Source organism: Microcebus murinus, chromosome 6, assembly GCF_040939455.1.
Source record: "Microcebus murinus isolate Inina chromosome 6, M.murinus_Inina_mat1.0, whole genome shotgun sequence".
Classification (NCBI taxonomy): Eukaryota; Metazoa; Chordata; class Mammalia; order Primates; family Cheirogaleidae; genus Microcebus; species Microcebus murinus.
Window position 1 is genome coordinate 40,862,968 of NC_134109.1, and position 18,640 is coordinate 40,881,607.

General features: G+C 36.4%; 1 protein-coding gene and 1 long non-coding RNA gene across 4 annotated transcripts in view; one reads left to right on the top strand and one right to left on the bottom strand.

Annotated features, from left to right (window-relative positions):
• Window positions 1-36: 36 nt before the first annotated feature.
• LOC105882912 (uncharacterized) lies at window positions 37-13,766 on the top strand. 2 transcript variants are annotated; one of them, XR_012919716.1, is made up of 3 exons: window positions 37-125; window positions 718-893; window positions 13,683-13,766. It is a non-coding gene; the product is annotated as an uncharacterized LOC105882912 (long non-coding RNA). The 2 variants fall into 2 exon arrangements; XR_001159525.2 differs by lacking the exon at window positions 13,683-13,766 and adding an exon at window positions 7,221-7,650.
• Window positions 7,702-18,640, bottom strand: part of ARID4A (AT-rich interaction domain 4A) — a 76,900-nt gene continuing 65,961 nt past the window's right edge. The window contains exons 22-24 of one of the 2 annotated variants that reach the window (XM_012785628.3): window positions 18,232-18,438; window positions 17,433-17,579; window positions 7,702-12,501 (exon numbers count right to left, since the gene is read on the bottom strand). In XM_012785628.3, coding sequence (XP_012641082.2) covers window positions 12,398-12,501; window positions 17,433-17,579; window positions 18,232-18,438 — 458 coding nt within the window. In that variant the 3' untranslated portion in view covers window positions 7,702-12,397. The remainder of the gene's footprint in view (window positions 12,502-17,432; window positions 17,580-18,231; window positions 18,439-18,640) is intronic. The other variant, XM_012785631.3, reaches the window with a different exon arrangement.

Sequence of the window (18,640 nt, forward strand, 5' to 3'; positions counted from 1 at the left end):
CCCTGCCGCAGGCTCGCCGACGCCTTCCTCAGAGGATTGCGGACAGATGAGGAGGCAGAGGGTCCGAGTGGACATGTGTGGGAGGTCCCACAGCCACGGAGTAGCAGAGCTCTGTTCGAACCCAGGTTTGTCGCACTCCAAATTCTGAACCCCTTCCCCAGGCACGCCCCTGCCACTATACCTAGGACTACCATTCAGGCAAATCACAGTATTGTGTGGAGAATCTGATTAGCTGGTGACCTGAGTCCTCCTTAGGCCTGTGTTCCCTTACCTGCAAAATTAAGTTGACTCTAGGTCATCTTTGGTCATCTCCTAGTTCACAGTGCTAACACTAGCCTGTACTCCCCAACCTGGTCTCCTGTGTCACCTGAATTCCCAGGAGTCCAAGATCTCAAACCATCTTAATTCAATAGTGGGAGAAGGGAAGAATTTTGAAGCCCATCCTATTTAGCCTAGAAAAAACGTTAATTTGCCGAGCTGGGACTGGCAGTCGAAGGCCCCAGTTTAAAAAGAACTGAGAGACCTACAATACTGACTGGCCTATATGCTTTTCTTTCTAATATTTGCTTTATTTAGCAGGAGCAGAAAGAAAGGAGGTAAGACTTTGCCCCAGATACCAGAGTTTTTTGATTTTTATACTATTGACTGAAGAAGAGTCACCAAGTCTGTAAATTTAGAAAGGAGACATTATTTCTTATAAAGGGTTACAATCTGCAGGCTGGCCATCCTGACAGGCTGGGACGTATAGCCTGGGCAGAAGTCTGAAGACAGGCACTGGGAGTAAGACGGGAACTTTTGCCGAAAGGATTGGCCAAGTGTACATATTCAACCGGTTACAGGAAGAGCTATGAATATTCATGAAGGAGAACCACATACAGGTATTAAGTTTACAGGTATGTAACATACATCCTGTGATCACTCTGTGGCAGAGATTTAACACTTAAATGCATTATAATTAGGTGCTATACATAAAAAGGTGAAATGTAAGGCACAAATTTATGAACTGTTCATCCTCAACAGACTGGCCAGAACCAGTTCCCAGCCAGCAGCCCTTTATTAAGAAGAAACTCTTTGTGGTCTGAAAGAGCTGTCATGTCAGAACCATGAAAACAGAAGGGCACAGGGGGTCAGACGAAGTAAGCAGAGGGGTCTTCCAGTCTTTTGTTCTCTCAAGCTGGCCTTTGGTAAAATCTAGTAATGATTAGTAAGGAGAGGGAGTGAAAGCAAATGGGATATGAACATCCTCCCATGGCTGGTAACTCTAAAATTTGGGGGTTTTAGCCAAAGGAGGATCCCTTATTCTGTCAGAGGGGTTTAGGACTTTGCAGTCCTCAATACTGAGACAAAGAGAAGGTATAAGCTAGGTAAGGACTTAATAATTTCTTTTTTTTTAAGATTATTCAACTGCTATTCACTAATGTACTATTTATTTATTGATATTACTAGTAAAGCAAGGTGCTTATCACTGCTCTGATTACCAGTGGGGCTGCCCTCACAATTGAGGAGTAAGCAGGGGTTAGTTACATATCATTACTTTCTTGGATACTGTATATTTCTTCCCATGATAACTCAGTATTCTAGTTGAGAACTTTGTTATTGTGAAAACCTGATTGTAAACATGGAGGAAAGGACATTATCAACCATCCAGTAAATGTTACTAATGATCTAGGACTGGATTTGTGTTCAGAATCTTGCTGGTGGGTTTAGCCCAGCTCCAAATGATCTTTTGTAGGCAGATTGCACTTGTCTTCTAACCCCACTATGCCCTAGGTCTTCTTCCCATCCTTCACTTCCATTGAGCTCATAGTTAATCCCTGTGGTAAGCGGTAAATGGAGGTGGAGAGCCAGAGAAATTGTCTAGATTAGGTGGGTGTTCAAAGTGAACAGTGACAAAGTAAACAGTGACATATAAAACTAGAATTGTTACAGCAATTAGAAATATAGAGATTACTAAAGTTTAAATTACCACAGAGGCCATGAGGAAAAATAATTGAAAAATATTTAGGTAAGTTTCCATGGTACAGGTGGGTATTTTCTTCTCAGATATAGGCACCACTCTTGCTAATTTGGTGATCAGAATTCCTATAAAGCTTTGGTCATGGCCGGGTGTGGTGGCTCACACCTGAAATCATAGTGCTTTGGACATCCGAGGCAGGAGGATTGTTTGAGCTCAGGAGTTCAAGACCAACCTGAGCAAGAGCGAGACCCTGTCTCTACTAAATGTAGAAAAATTATCCAGGCATTCTGGCATGCACCTGTAGTCCCAACTACTCAGGAGGCTGAAGCAAGAGGATCATTTGAGCCCAGAAGTTTGAGGTTGCAGTGAGCTATGATAATGCCACTGTAATCTACCCAAGGTGACAGAGTAAGACTCTGTCTTGGAGGAAAAAACAAAAAAGCTTTGGTCATTTGCATAGTGAGATGGCATTAATAGTTGTCCCCAAAGCATGGTTCTGTGCTGGATAGCTCTCTTTCTTGTAAACAGCATTATTGAGGTCTAATTGATATACAGTAAATTGCATGTATTTAAGGTGTACAGTTTGATAAATTTGAACACATGCATACATCCATAAAACTATCACCAAAGTCAAGATAGTAATCATATATCCATCATCCCCAAACATTTCCTCAGGTACCTTTTTAATCACTTCGGGATCAGTGTCGACTGTAGTCGACAGCCACAGATGAACGCGCACAGCGACTTTAGCCGACAGCCGTGATATGACTTTTCTAATTTTTCATTTAAAACAAAATTGTGAACATTTAAAAATAATGTAATGAAAACATATATGTATATGTTACCTATTCTCATATTTACAAGTAAAGCTGCCTGTAAAGTAAAACAACCTTTCAATGCTTTAAAGCTTTCCTCATCACACAAGAGCAAAACGGATTCGTCGTCAATGCACAGCACAAACTATCGTGCCGACTATTGAGTGCCGGCTGTGGGCAAGGTTTCACACCGGTGAGCACGGTCCCAAAGTGGTTAATACTTCCTTCCATCCTTCTTTCCCCGCTCTCCCCTACTTTCTGTCACTACAGATTAGTTTGTATTTCCTAGAGTATTATACAAATGGAATCATACAGTATGTACTCTTTCATTGCCTGGCATCTTTCACTTGGCATACTTCTTTTGAGATACATCTGTGTTGTTGTACAAATAGTTCATTTTTATTGGTAAGTAGTATTCCATTTCATGAGTATTCTAAAATTTATTTAGCCTTTTATCTGTTATAGACATTTGGATTGTTTCTTTCTTTTTTTTTTTTTTTGAGATAGAGTCTCACTTTATTGCCCAGGCTACAGTGAGTACCGTGGTGTCAGCCTAGCTCACAGCAACCTCAAACTCCTGGGCTCAAGCAATCCTCCTGCCTCAGCCTCCCAAGTAGCTGGGACTACAGGCATGCGCCACCATGCCCGGCTAATTTTTTCTATATATGTTAGTTGGCCAATTCATTTCTTTCTATTTATAGTAGAGACAGGGTCTCGCTCTTGCTCAGGCTGGTCTTGAACTCCTGAGCTCAAATGATCCACCCGCCTCGGCCTCCCAGAGAGCTAGGATTACAGGCGTGAGCCACCGCACCCAGCCTGTTTCTATTTTTTGACTCTTACAAATAAAGTTGCTATAAACAGTTATGTACAGATCTTTATATGAACATGTCTTTCCTGTTCATTCCTTTGGATAAATATCCAAGGTGAACTATTTGTATCATATGGTAGGGATATTTCTTTTTTTAAGAAAATGTCAACCATTTTTCCAAAAATGTTATACCATTTTGCATTCCACCGATCAGGCAACCACTGATCTTTTAACTGTCTCTATAGTTTGCCTTTTCCAGAATGTCATATAGTTGGAATCATAGAGTATGTGGTCTTTTCAGATTGCCTTCCTTCACTTAGTAATATGCATTTAAGTTTTCTTCATGTCTTTTCATCGTTTGATGGCTCATTTCTTTTAGAGATGCATAGAATAATATCCTACTGTCTGGGTGTACCGCAGTTCATCCATTCACCTACTTGAAAGGTATCTTGGTTCCTTCAAAGCATTGGCAATTATGAATAAAGTTGCTATAAACAACCATGTGCAGGTTTGTGTGTAGATGTAAATTTTCATCTCATTTCAGTATATACTAAGGAGTGTGATTGCTGGATCATGTGGTTACGTTATGTTTAGTTTTATAAGAAACCAAAGACAGCCAAACTGTCTTTCACAGTGACTATACCATTTTGCAGTCCTATGAACAATGAATAAAGAGTTCCTGTTGCTGCACATCTTCAACAGCATTTGTTATTGTCAGTGTTTTGGATTTTTGCATTCTAATAGGTATATAGTGGCATCTTGTTTTAATTTGCAATTCTCAAATGACATATGATGTTGAACACTTTTTCATGTGCTTGTTTGACATCTGTATATCTTCTTCAGTGAGGTGTCTGTTCAGATCTTTTGCCCATTTTTTTTTTTTTTTTTTTTGAGACAGAGTCTCCCTTTGTTGCCCAAGCTAGAGTGAGTGCCGTGGTGTCAGCCTAGCTCACAGCAACCTCAAACTCCTGGGCTCAAGCGATCCTACTGCCTCAGCCTCCCGAGTAGCTGGGACTACAGGCATGTGCCACCATGCCCAGCTAATTTTTTCTATATATATTAGTTGGCCAATTAATTTCTTTCTATTTATAGTAGAGACGGGGTCTCGCTCTTGCTCAGGCTGGGTTCGAACTCCTGACCTTGAGTAATCCGCCCGCCTCAGCCTCCCAGAGTGCTAGGATTACAGGTGTGAGCCACCTTGCCCAGCTTTTTGCCCATTTTTTAATCAGGTTTTTTTTCTTGGTGTTGAGTGTTGAGAGTTATTTGTCTATTTTGAATAATAGTCGTTTATCAGATATGTCTTTTGCAAACATTTTTTTCCTAGTGTGTGGTTTATCTTCTCATTCTCTTGATGAACACCTTTTTTTAATGAGCCCATTTTCTATCCATATGTCTTCCTAAAGGACTGTCTGCTCAAATCTTTAGTACATTTTTAAGAAACAGCCTTTTCTTACTTTTGAGTATTGATAGTTTTTTATATGTTCTTGATACAAGTCCTTCATATGATATATGCTGAAAATAGTTTCTCCTAGTTTGTTTTTTGCTTTTTTATTCTTTTAACAGTGTCTTTTAGAGCCAAAGTTTTTAATTTTGATAAATTCCTGTTTACCAATTTGCTCCTTTATCGATTGTGCTTTTGGTGTTATATCTGAGAAATCTTTAACCCAGTTAAGCACAAAGTCACAAAGATTTTCTCCTATGATTTCTTTTAGAAGTTTTATAACTTTAGGTTTTATGATCCATTTTGTGATCTATTTAAAGTTGTGATCCATTTTGAATTTTTATATATGGTGTAAGGTATGGTTCCAAATTCTTTTTTTCTTGCATATGGATGTCCAATTGTTTCAGCACCATTTATTTAAGAGGCTGCTCCATCTTCACTATATTGCCTCTGCACCTTTGTCAAAAATCACTTGTTCATATATGTGAAGGTTTCTTTCTAGACTGTATTCTTGCTAAACTCACCAGTCTGGATACCTGTGATTTCTTTTCTTACCTGAATGCTCTGACTAGAACCTACAGTACAATGTTTAATAGAAGTAGTGGAAGTGTTTCATTCCTAATCTTGGGGAAAAGCATTCAGTCTTTCATCATTAATTATGACATTAAGTATAGGTTTTTCATAGGTGTCCTTTATCAGGTTGAAGAAGTTCCCTTCTATTCCCACTTTGATGAGAACAGATGTTGGATTTTGTCAAATTTTTTTTTGCATCATAAAGTTTTCCTTTTAATTTGTTAATATTGTGAGTTACATTGATTTTTTTTTTAAAAATATTGAGCCAATCCTATATTCCTGGAATAAAATTTATATTCCCATCAATACTGAAGAAGTTTCAGAAAATGCTACTTAGACTTTTGCATACCCTCTCATCTAGTAATTCCACTTCTATGAATTTATGCCACAAAATGCTAAAGAATGGTTAGTTCAAAGAAATAGCTAAAAGTTGGTAACTTACACATCTAAAAAATAGATTAGGAATGTTCAGTACCATGGAGTACAAGGTAATCACTTAATTATTACTGCGAAAAAGTGTTTATACTATATTGTCAAGTGAAAAAAAGCTGACTTTAAAAGCAGCATACAGCACAACCCTATTTATGTTTTTAAAAGTTATGGTGTTTAGGGCTGGGTGTGATGGGTCACGCCTATAATCCCAGCACTTTGGGAGGTTGAGGCCAGGGTATCACTTGAGGCCAAGAGTTCAAGATAGGCTGGGTAACATAGTGACACCTCGTCTCCAAAAAATAAAAATTAGCAGGGCCACCACTGTAGTCCTAGCTATTCCAGGTGGTCCTAACTACTCAGGAGGCTAAAGCAGGAAGATCACTGGAGCCCAGGAGGTTGAGGCTGCAGTGATCTATGATCACACCACTGTACCCTGGATGACAAATGGAGACCCCATCTCTAAAAAAAAAATCACTTAAAAAGTTAGGGTGTTTATGTATGAAGTTTGATATTTTTATACACATAGCAAAAGACATGAAAGAACATATGCCAAAATGTTAATAGTAGTTATATATGAGTATTTCATTTGTAATTTTTAGGGTTTTTGTTTTTGATTTTTTTGAGACAGAGTCTCACTCTGTTGCCCAGGCTAGAGTGCTGTGGCTTCAGCCTAGCTCACAGCAACCTCAAACTCCTGGGCTCAAGCAATCCTCCTGCCTCAGCCTCCCGAGTAGCTGGGACTACAGGCATGCACCACCATGCCCGGCTAATTTTTTCTATATATTTTTAGTTGGCCAATTAATTTCTTTCTATTTTTAGTAGAGATGGGGTCTCGCCCTTGCTCGGGCTGGTCTCGAACTCCTGAGCTCAAACAATCCACCCACCTCGGTCTCCCAGAGTGCTAGGATTACAGGCATGAGCCACCACACCTGGCCTATAATTTTTAGTTTTAACTAACTTTATATTATATTCTAACATTTCTACAATTAAAATATATTACTTAAAAACTTTAGAAATTATTAAAATGCCAGATCATCTACAATTTAAAATAAAGGATGTTCAGACAAAAAACAAAAATCTAGTTCAGTAAGTCAATGTGTTATTTGGAATATTATGGAGAAAAAAACAAGATTGTCTAAATTTTACCTTTGTCAACCAAAAATTTTGCTATCACCTAATTTTATCTTGTGACAGATTTTGAAAGCAGAAATAAGAAATGGGAAGTGATAAGAGATTAAAAGATAAAATTGGTAATCTTTCCTGTTCCTCAAAATTGGGACTTGCCAATGTTCTGATGCATAAATGGTCCTGGCCCCAAAACTCAGACTTTCATAAGAATACAACCATTGCTCCCACTGAGAAGCTTCTTACAACAGTACTGACGTGATGCATAAAGGGTCCTGGCCCAAGAACTCAGTCTTTGGTAAGAATGCAACCTTTGCTCCCAGGGAACAGAAGCTTCTTACAACAGTACTGACGTAATGGAACAGAAACCAGACTAAGGAATCAGAAGTAATGAGTTTGAGTCCTAATTCTGCCACTTACTTGACCACTCTCTCTTGACCATTTGGAACCTGTTTTCTCATGTATCAAAATAAAATAACAATGCTTCTTTCATAAGGTTGAGATAGTATGAATGCACCTCAATTCATTAATAAGGCACGCAGTTCTACCAATTATTTTCATCTTATTTTGAAACAGTTCATTGGATATTTTTTAAATTTATTAAATATATTTTAACATAGCAAAGAAGAGAGAATAATATGATCAACACTCAGTTTATTGAATCAGCATTTTGCCATATTTGCTTCAGATTGCTTCTTTTGCAATAAATAACTTTTTTTTGCATGGGATACACTTATACTAAATAATTATTTGTTGTTTTTCTCAAATTCAAATTTAACTAGGTATCCTGTATTTTTTCTGCTTACTATGGTAACCATAAACTGGTGAGATTCTTGAATCAGATTGCCTTGTTTAATGTAACTTAGCTTTGAGAAGAAATCCAATTACTTGTGCAGAATCATTATATTTATACAGAAGTTCTTTAAGCTTTTCACAATAGAACTTTCAAAATGAATTCTGCATGACACAGATGATAAAATAATGATGGTTTCCTAATAATAACTACAAATACCCAAATCATAAACACTGCCCTTCTTGTTCTTTTTAAAGAGATAAATAAAGGGATCTGTATGGATTAAAAAAGGTTTTTGTGCTTGTTAACATGGAAGACATCATTTGATTCTGTAATAAGATTTTAAGGACTAAAAAAATATTCTGCTCTGTGAAAACACTAAGGATGTATTTGTTAAAAATTCCTCATTAGTACAAACTCCATTCTAAGAGTCATTCAACCTTTACTAATGATGAATGCCACCACTTATTGTACTCTTCCTGTAATGAGATAAAAATCATGTATAACCACATGAAAGTAACTGGAGAGGGAAGAACAAACAAGGATAGAAGGAAAAATAACTCATCAATTTAAGGATATTTTAAGTTGAAGATCAGACTGTTGAATAAGTCTACTTTAATACTTTCCAAATGGTATTTTAACAGTATCGCTTTGTGAAAAGAACCCTGAAGACCTTTTTTAAATGCCTAGCTTTGTACATAAGGATCACTGATAAAAAAACAATAGCAATTGAAAGTATTTTTTTCGCAATTTAATTAAAGTTTTTGACCACCTTACCGTGTGTTGAATGTTGGACCAGGCACTCTGTGGGATACACCTGTGACTTAGGAGCATGTAAGAAACACAAATGCACAAGTAAGCATAATACAAGGTAAATTGTCAAATAAAATAACACAGAATGAAAAGCTATCAGAACATAAAAGAGGGCAGTATTCTGATGTTGGTGAGAAGTCGGCAAAAGCTTCACAGAAAAGTGTCTCTTGAGACAGATCTGGACAAGTAAGGATGAGACTGGTGCGGGAACAGAAGCAAAAGGCAGAGGTGGGTAAGTTCAAGGTTTGAGCAATGCCTGAGTGACCTTTCTTGACTTCCTCCTGCCTTAGGTTTACTCTTGCCCTGGCTCATTACCTGGCTCATTTCTACCCATCTCTCCTCCCCTATGTGCTTGGAACACAATAATCTCCCCATATTTCCCTAGCCAATTCATAATCCTCACTGGGGCTTAATTTTATTGTCACTTCCTCTGCAAAGCCTTCCCAGACCACCCTTGCCTTCAAACTAGTTGAGCTCTATATCATCTCATGGCACACTGGAACTTCATATGCTTATCTTACCTGCAGCTAAGAAATAAGTTAATTGTTTAACAACTACCTCGTTGATTGTACCTTGATTATACATTCCATGAAGAGAGAGATCTTTTTCTGTTTTGTTCACTGTGTGGCTGCTGGGCCTTAGCATAATGCTTGACACATAGAAGATACTCAATGAAGTGTTGATGAATGAATTCTGGTAATAGGTTTTATGTGTGGTTGAATATAGTTTCGAATGCTTTTACAATTTTGATAGCTATGTTAAATTACAAGGCTTATAAGAAGGTACATAAGCAAATTAATAGGTTATTCCGTATAGATTTTCATAATTTAAAGCGATTTCATAGAAGATATAGTATGTAATAGTCTTTTTCTTTTTCTTTTTTTTTTTTTGAGACAGAGTCTCACTTTGTTGCCTAAGCTAGAGTGAGTGTCGTGGCGTCGGCCTAGCTCACAGCAACCTCAAACTCCTGGGCTCAAGAGATCCTACTGCCTCAGCCTCCCGAGTAGCTGGGACTACAGGCATATGCCACCATGCCCAGATATTTTTTTCTGTATATATTAGTGGGCCAATTAATTTCTTTCTATTTGTAGTAGAGACGGGGTCTCACTCTTGCTCAGGCTGGTTTCAAACTGCTGACCTGGAGCAATCTGCCCACCTTGGCCTCCCAGAGTGCTAGGATTATAGGTGTGAGCCACCACACCCAGCCCTGTAATAGTCTTTTAAAATGTGCTAAGTATAACCATCTTTCTTAGTGAAAGCTAGGAAAACTATAAATTTAACACAAAACAAACAATAAGAGCACACAATGGAATACTAAAACAGAAAGCTCCATAATCTGTAAATAACTGAATTTTATAGAGAACACCTTCCATTATATTATAATAAGGAGTACCTTTATACTTTTAGTCACATGTAAGAGCTATCTATTCAAAGTTTAGCCAAACTCATAATATGCCCAATATTTGAACTGTCATACCTAGTTTGACATTTAATTTTATAATCCTTTCCAACCTCTAAATTAAAGGATTTTAACAGTGTCTACATACCTATACAATGAGTATACAAATTTATTCCCTGTTAGCAGCATCCCAATACTTCATTCAAAAATTTATATCAATTAGAAGGGATACTACTTAAGCTGATAACTTAGTTATCTCAGATTTATTAAATTGGTACTGAAGGAAATCATTAAAATATCTAACATATAAATCTAAGGTTGCCTCCTAGGTCCAAATGGACTTGAATGACATTTTTTCATTTTATAATTAAGTACTAGAAATATTTTATTGTAAAGGCTGTGAAATGCTTTGTTTTATGAAATTGGATTTTCCAACTGTAAGTTACTGGCACTTACAGAAAAAGCAATCACTTAAATGAAAACTAAAAATATAAAGCCTATGTTTAAAACATGGCCTTTATTAATACTGCCCGCTGAGCTCCATTTTTATTTTACATTGAAATACTTCTGCTTTGCAAAGAAAAGACAGAAAAGTGCATTTTACAAGAGTACGTTTTTGTTTTTAATTCTCTGAGAAAATGGAAGGAATCTGAATCACAATTTCACAATGTGGTAAAATGAAATTAAGAAACAATGATTTCAGTAATGCTATGCCATCACTAGTGTTTAGCTCTGACTTTGTTCTTGTAAATCAGATCCTGATATACAGAGCATCTAGGTTATTACTCTACAGCATATTAAACACAGAAAAGGAGGTTTAAAAAAAACCCCTTTCAATGTACAAACATGAATTTAAAAATTGCTTTTAAAAAAATCACCTTTTTACATAATGTATATATGCAAAACTGCTTTAAATACATGATTTTTGAAGAATTATTTACAAAATGTATCAGTCTGTGGAACAATTCACAGACAAAGCATACATAGTTGCTTTACTTAGTTGTTGCATCTCAACTTTGGGAGATATAAATTTATTCGGCAGTATAGCAAACATAAAAACTGTGACAAAGTATCTTAAGGGCAACCAAAAACTTGATCCTTAAAACAGTTTAAATACTAGGACTGCCAAAGTTTCTAAACAAGGACATACTTTAATGATCCAGATGCCCATTTATAGATCTATACTGTTTGAAGGACTGAGACAGACCCCCTTCAATACAAGCAAGGCTGCTGGATGCAACCTCCTGTAAAGGGACAGCTGAGAGCTATTGTCATCCAAAGAGTGAATTAACCTAGAATTTTCTTTTTTTCAATTTTATTAATATTTTAAAAAATACATAAAAATACAACATCCAATGTCTGAATAAATATATTTAACAAGTTGCAAGATAATACCTTATTTTACACAAAATTTTCAGCTTTAGAAATCTTGTTAAATAACTTCATTGTTGTTATATATTTCATTTTTGTCTTTTTGTAACAAAATAAAAACTCTGAAATTACATAGAAAAAAGACAAAATATTTTTGTCAAGGGATAAGATAGTCCACTGAAAACTTATTCACAATTCCACTGTAAACATTAATAACATTAAAATATTTGCATAATTGTGTGCTCAAAAATCCTATAAAAAGTGGAAGACTTATTACAACTGTAGTTTTCAGTCAACTACACTTCCTTTCACAATTTATTTTGTCCCATTTACACCTTTAAACCTGGGCACACTGCTGAACATATACTTTGGCAGTTCTAAATAGCAAGTGCTTCCACAAAAATAAAAAAAACAACAACAATTAAAAAAAAGAACACAACATAAACCCCCTAGTCACCAAGTGTTCAAATACATCTTAGTGAAAGTGCAGCAGTAACTATTCAGCTGGATAATATTTTGATGTTTATCATGTGCACTTGCTTGTCTATGATTTCTATAATACCTGAAAGCTTTATTATACAAATTCAAATTTGCTAAGTGCCCTTTTTTCTATATCACAAAAAATGAAAAAAGAAGAGGAAAAATTATGACAAATATGGCAGGCTGCCTCACCTTCACTTATTAATCAGCTTATTTTTTTGCAACAAGAAAAAAGAAGAGAGAAGGGAATAGATACAATCCAGCCTGGAAAAGTATACAGGATATACTTAGCAATGTCAAACCAGTTGAGTGCTTTCTGTGGTTGTATTTTAGGGTTTTGGGATTTATGTCCATGGCAGCAAACTGCTGGGAAGGCAGAGAAAATGTTTATCACCTGCATTCTACAGCAAGTACATTTTGTGGGGGAGATGATGATGAGGGACTCATTCCAGTGTCTGATGAAGCAGATGACATGGAGGCTCCCGCATGAGACACTGTGGGATGAAAATAACTACATTAGACTCAAAAACTATTACACAAAGATACCTAGCTAATGGCAAGTTAGAAATAAAATTCTTAACATTATTCACTCCAATCATAGGCTTCTTAAATGTTACATGAAGGAATAAATTGTCAGCAAAAATTTTGTTTTGGCTCAATTAAGTAGAATTAATCTTTGGTCAATTAAGTAACTCAACAGTTCAAGAAATACATCATAAGGCCAAATGTGGTAGCTTGCACCTATAATCCCAGTACTTTGGGATCACTTCAAGACTGGCCTGGGAAACAGTGAGACCCTGTCTCTACAAAAAATAAAAAATTAGTTGGGTGTGGTGATGCATGCCTGTAGTCCTAGCTACTCAGGAGGCTGAAGTGGGAAGATCCCTTGGGCCCAGGAGTTCAAGGCTGAAATGAGCTATGACTGGGCCACTGCACTCCAGCTAGGTGACACAGTGAGACTGCTTCTCACTCTTAAGAGATGTCATAATATATTAAAATTAAAGATAAACTCTTAAACCCCTACTTAGAAGATCCCAAGAAGGAACTAGGTTTGTCCCAAATCAACGTCAACCTGAGATAAATTCTCACCATAGGTAATTTCTGCTTTATTTCTGGGTCATAGGATCATAAGAGAATTCACTTAACCCAGAGAATTTCCTGTAACTGTCAAGTATGAGAATAACAGAGATCAGAATGGAAGTATGGGTATGTAATAATAAAAAAAAGTCCTCAGATGGCTTTAACATAAATCTCTGTAGGAGGACATAATACAAATTAAGGATCACTACCCTATGCATTAGGGGCTTTGCCATTTTTCAGCTTTAGCCTTTTATCTTCTCTTTCCTTGCAAAACTCTCCTGTCTCCTGCCAATCTTATTGCCTTATTACTCTTATTTTATTTAAATTTTCAATTTTTGTTTATTCAAGTATTACAATAATTTCTTCTATGCATGCTTGAAATCACTCAGTATCTCAATTTAACGATTCCCTACAAAAAATTAAGAAAATAAAAAAGGGACAAAGACTATATAATTAAAAAAAAAACTTTCTAATTGTCTTAAACTTGTATAACCTTTAGGAAAGAAACTAAAGCAGTGGAGGGTTCTCTGAAGAAATTTCAATTTGTTAATTTGCTCTTTTTTTTTTCTTTTTTTTTTTTTTTTTTTTGAGACAGTCTCACTCTGTTGCCTGGGCTAGAGTATGGTCTAGTTCACAGCAACCTCAAACTCCTGGACTCAGGCGATCCTCCTCCCCAGCCTCTCAAGTACCTGGGACTACAGGTATGTGCCGCCATGCCCGGCTAATTTTTTTCTATATATTTTAAGTTGTCCAGCTAATTTCTTTCTTTTTTTTAGTAGAGACAGTGTCTCACTCTTGCTCAGTCTGGTCTCGAACTCCTGAGCTCAAGCAGTCCTCCTGCCTTGGCCTCCCCTGTAAAGGCGTGAGCCTGGCGGCTCCTTTCTTCCTTTTATATTCAAAAGTTCCATAAATACCTCATGTTATTTACAGTTTTCAAAAGAAATGTACAAACATGTTAAGTCTGATCTGGTTCCATTTGCACCATTTAGTTATTTCCAGTAACTAAAAACTGATGGACCTGGAGTAGAATGATTCAAGACCACACATGACACAGGTCATTCTATCTGTAATTCATCCCTTGAATCTCTGCCAGAGGGAAAAAACTTCTCTCAACATGGTCACAGTTATCAAGTAATTTACCTTTCATTTTTTTTTAAGAGACATCCTCCTGGAGCCCTCCCCTCCAATTCCATCCTATTCCTGGGATAGTTGCTTCCTAGGCCTGCTATGTAATGGTCATCTTACAGCTTCCATTCACCATCACCTCCTGAGTTTCCTTTACTGTTTTCCTATGTAGGATTCCTTGTTTGCTGGATCCCATGTTGTTGTCTTAGCGTGGCTTCTAGTTTCTAGTACTACCAATGAGAAATATGACATAAGAAACCTGATGTTCTGAGATCCATTTCTTTTGTATGAACCTTTATATGGTAAACTTTTAGAATCTACACTTTATTCATAGGGTTCTGAAATTTCATGATGTGCTTTGGATTTCCCCCGCTCCCCACCCCCCATTCTTTATAGAGGGTACAGCAAATCCTTTCAATCTTTTAACTCATATCCTTCAGTTCTGGAATTTTTAAAGTAGTATTTGATAACTTCCTCCTATGTTCATTCAATGCTTTCTTTCTAGAAATTCTATGATTCAGAAGTTGGATCTTTTTGCCAGATCCTATATTTCTCTTATTTCTTTCCTCCTATTGTATCTTTGACCCTCTACTGGGGTTTCTTCAGCTTTACTGTTTATCCTTTCAAGGAATTTTTTAAAAATTCCTGCTATCATATTTTTAAGAGATCCTTCTTGTTCTCTGAATTTTTAAAATAGTATCCATACTTTTGTTTCAAGGTTGTAGTATATTTTCCTTTATCTCTAGATACAAATTGAGCATCCTTATTCCAAAAAATCTGCAATCAGAAATGTTCCAAAGTCCAAAACTTTTTGAGTGCTGACATGATGCCACAAGTAGACAATTCCACACATAAGTAACAAAAACTTTGTTTCATGCACAAAATTATTTAAAATATTATATAAAATTAACTTCAGGCTATGTGTACATGGTACGTATGAAACATAAATGAAGTTTGTGTTTAGACTTGGATTCCCTCTCCAAGATATCTCATTATGTATAATGCAAATACTCCAACATCTGAAAAAATCCAAAACATTTCTGGTCCCAAGTATTTTGGATAAGGGATACTCAACCTATATTAACTATTAGCTATAATTTTGTGCTTTTTAAAAAATATGGTATACTATTTTTTCCAAATTCCTTTTTATTCTATTTTTCTTTGGATTCTGTCATTATATAAAGGCTTTCCTCAAATATCTAGTCTCGTGGCTTCCATATTTAAGAGAGGAACATGGGAAAGCTGACTGGAAGCTGTGTATGAACAGCAGGACTTTTCAGTATGGGCAATGCACATGTAATGATTGGCAAGGATCTTGCTTTTTGGTTCAGGAACGCCCAAATGTTAGGTCATTTTTCTTCGGTTGGTCATTTTCTTTAGAAGAATCCTCCAATTTTCTCCCAAGAATGAGTATATGCTTGGCTGCCAGCTTTCAAGGAGCCAAGAGGATTAGATCTTGGACTGGAAGCAGGACAGCAGTCTTACCAGTCAGTATGCAGACTTTCACTCCGTCCATTATCTTTGGCTTAGCACTTAACCCTTACCTTCAGCTATTGCTGGTGTCCCTAAGCCTTCAAGCCTACTGATTCCCTTCACCTTCTGTTAAGTTAATATCCTATTTTCTGATAGAGTTGGGGAGAGAGGTAGCCTTGCTTCACAGAGCAGGAGGAGAGGATCCAATTTCTCCTTCCATTTTCAACCAAACTTCATTTTTTGGCATGATCCCATATCCCTCCCTTGAGAGCTTTTCTGGCATTATATGGTACTAATTAACTTGCTTTTCATTTTGTCCCATTGCAAGGACAAGCAAGCTTAGGTTTTAGCATTGTCTCATCTGCTATAACAGTTACAATGGTCCATCTGACGCTCAGCTTCCAAAAGATATGCTGTTGACATTGACATTCCTTTTTTTTGAGACAGGGTCTTGCTCTGTCACCTAGGCTGGAATGTAGTGGTGTCATCATGGCTCACTACAACCTCCAACTCCTAGGCTCAAGGGATCCTCCTGCTTCAGCCTTCCAAATAGCTGGGACTACAGGTGTGCACCACCACACTGGCCTGCTGACATTTCTTATGTGCTGCAGTCAGCTGTTTCATTCTCTTGTCCTTGTGGACATAGGGCTTTTAATTTCCTTTACTGTTATTTTAGTGGGGCTTGAGGCCATCCCATGCTCATCATGGATATGAGCATGTCCATGTTTAACTAGAAGTCAATCCTACGAATTTTTAAGGTCTAGTTCTGACATTACTCACTCTCCATGGTTACTCCAAAGTAACCTCTCTTTCCACCAACTCCTGTACTTACTTGTTAATATATCACTCTTAGGGCACACACTGTCCTACTATGTGTTAAGATCTTTGAAATCAAAGTCTGTATCTAATTCATCTCTGTACTTCTACCACCTGGCAGAGTGCCTGGCACATGGTACATACTCATTAATGTTGTTGAGCTGCACTACCTTAAACTGTAGTTGCTTAGGAAATGATTTTTTTTTTTTTTTTTGAGACAGAGTCTCACTCTGTTGCCTGGGCTAGAGTGCTGTGGCGTCAACCTAGCTCACAGCAATCTCAAACTCCTGGGCTCAAAGCAATCCTTCTGCCCAGCCTCCCAAGTAGCTGGGACTACAGGCATGCACCATCATGCCTAGCTAATTTTTTCTATATATATTTCTAGTTGGCCAATTAATTTATTTCTATTTTTAGTAGAGACGGGGTCTCGTTCTTGTTCAGACTGGTTTCGAACTCCTGACCTTGAGCGATCCTCTTGCCTCGGCCTCCCAGAGTGCAAGGATTACAGGCATGAGCCACCACGCCCGGCCAGGAAATGATTTTTAATCCCAACAAGATAATCTCCTTAATGGTAGGCCTTATGCCTTATTTATTTTAGTGAACCCCATAATAACAAATAATATTGCCTGTTAATAGGCAGTCAATAAATGTTTGTTGAGCAAACATTCAGAGGGAGTAAGCTCTACTTGAGAACCCACCACATTTAGTAAAATCACTCATTTGTAAAACAGTTCATACTCATTTTCAAGGATCGCACTCTAGTTCATTGACCCACTCACTTCAATAATAGCAACAGAGAAGAAAACACTAGGTATTAAAAAACAGCAATTAATGAATGTGTATTATAGTTAAAGCATAACAGACTTAAATCTTCTAAAATAATAGGATATGAATTTGAAAAATAAGAAGAGAAAAATTATAATAAAATTACCTTCTCTGTCTTTCTTTTTTAATCTTTTTCTCCTCCTGTCTATGGTTGCAACTTCAGACTTCAAAGACATGTAATATTTTCTGATTTCCTGTAGCTTTTCTTGAAGAAATGAGATTCTCTCTGTACTGTTCATATTATCTAATTCATCTTAAGGGGGAAAAAGTTAATTTAGATTTTAAAATAATTATATGAGAAAAAAAGATGGCATTTCTATCAAAAGTCTAACATATATCAACAAAAACTTTAGTTTATTAAAACATACCTATTATAAAAATTACATTAAATTAAAAACACTATATTAAGCTAAATTAGGCTCTAGAAACAGGAAATACATGAATTAAGTTGATGATTAAGAGTTCTTTTTATATCTCAAATTTTCTGTACTAAACACACATTACTTAAATGATTATAAAAAGATAAAAAAAATCAACACAAAACAACCCTGATCTATAATTATAGGTATTTATCAGAATTGTTAGTTTGTATAGATGTTTTCTTCAATTAGTTATTTCTAATTGTCAGTACTGTAAAAGGCACTTTGGTTTCATTGATTTATATAAATCATAACATGATTTTATTTCTTAACTGGAGATCCTCTTCTAGTCAATATTTAGCAAGTCAGTGTTATGAAAAGACACAGATTTGTATTTAAGATAACAAGTGGTTACTATTATTTGGAATACCTAACTAAATTTGTTAATCATTATTTCTTATTTTATTAACATTAATCCAAGTTGACATTTTAAGGTATATTCCACATTACAATATACACTTATAAGGTTTTCTATAAGCTTCTTACTGAGTTGAAAGCTCCATTTATATGTCCTAGGGGAAGAGTTCGGATGTTTTTCTCTGTGTTTATCTTTCTCTCCGTCTTTGATGTGAGGGGATATTCTTGCAGGAGATCGTGCAAGTTTCTGAGGCTTAGATACACTAAGATGCTTTACTGGGGTACATTTACTTGAATTGTCTAGGACGGGAAGATCTTCACTATCACTGCTTTGTCCTATAATAAAAGAAATTTGGCTCTGAGATTATAAATGATAAAAATCTTATATATCAAAATGCAACAGACCCAGCAATTATACTTCTTGGTATCCTACAGAAATAAGTGCACAAATGCACAAAGTTTATAACTGTAAAAAGAATGGAGGCAACCTAAAATGCCCACCAATATGGAAATGGTTAAAAATTATGTACTATTGAAT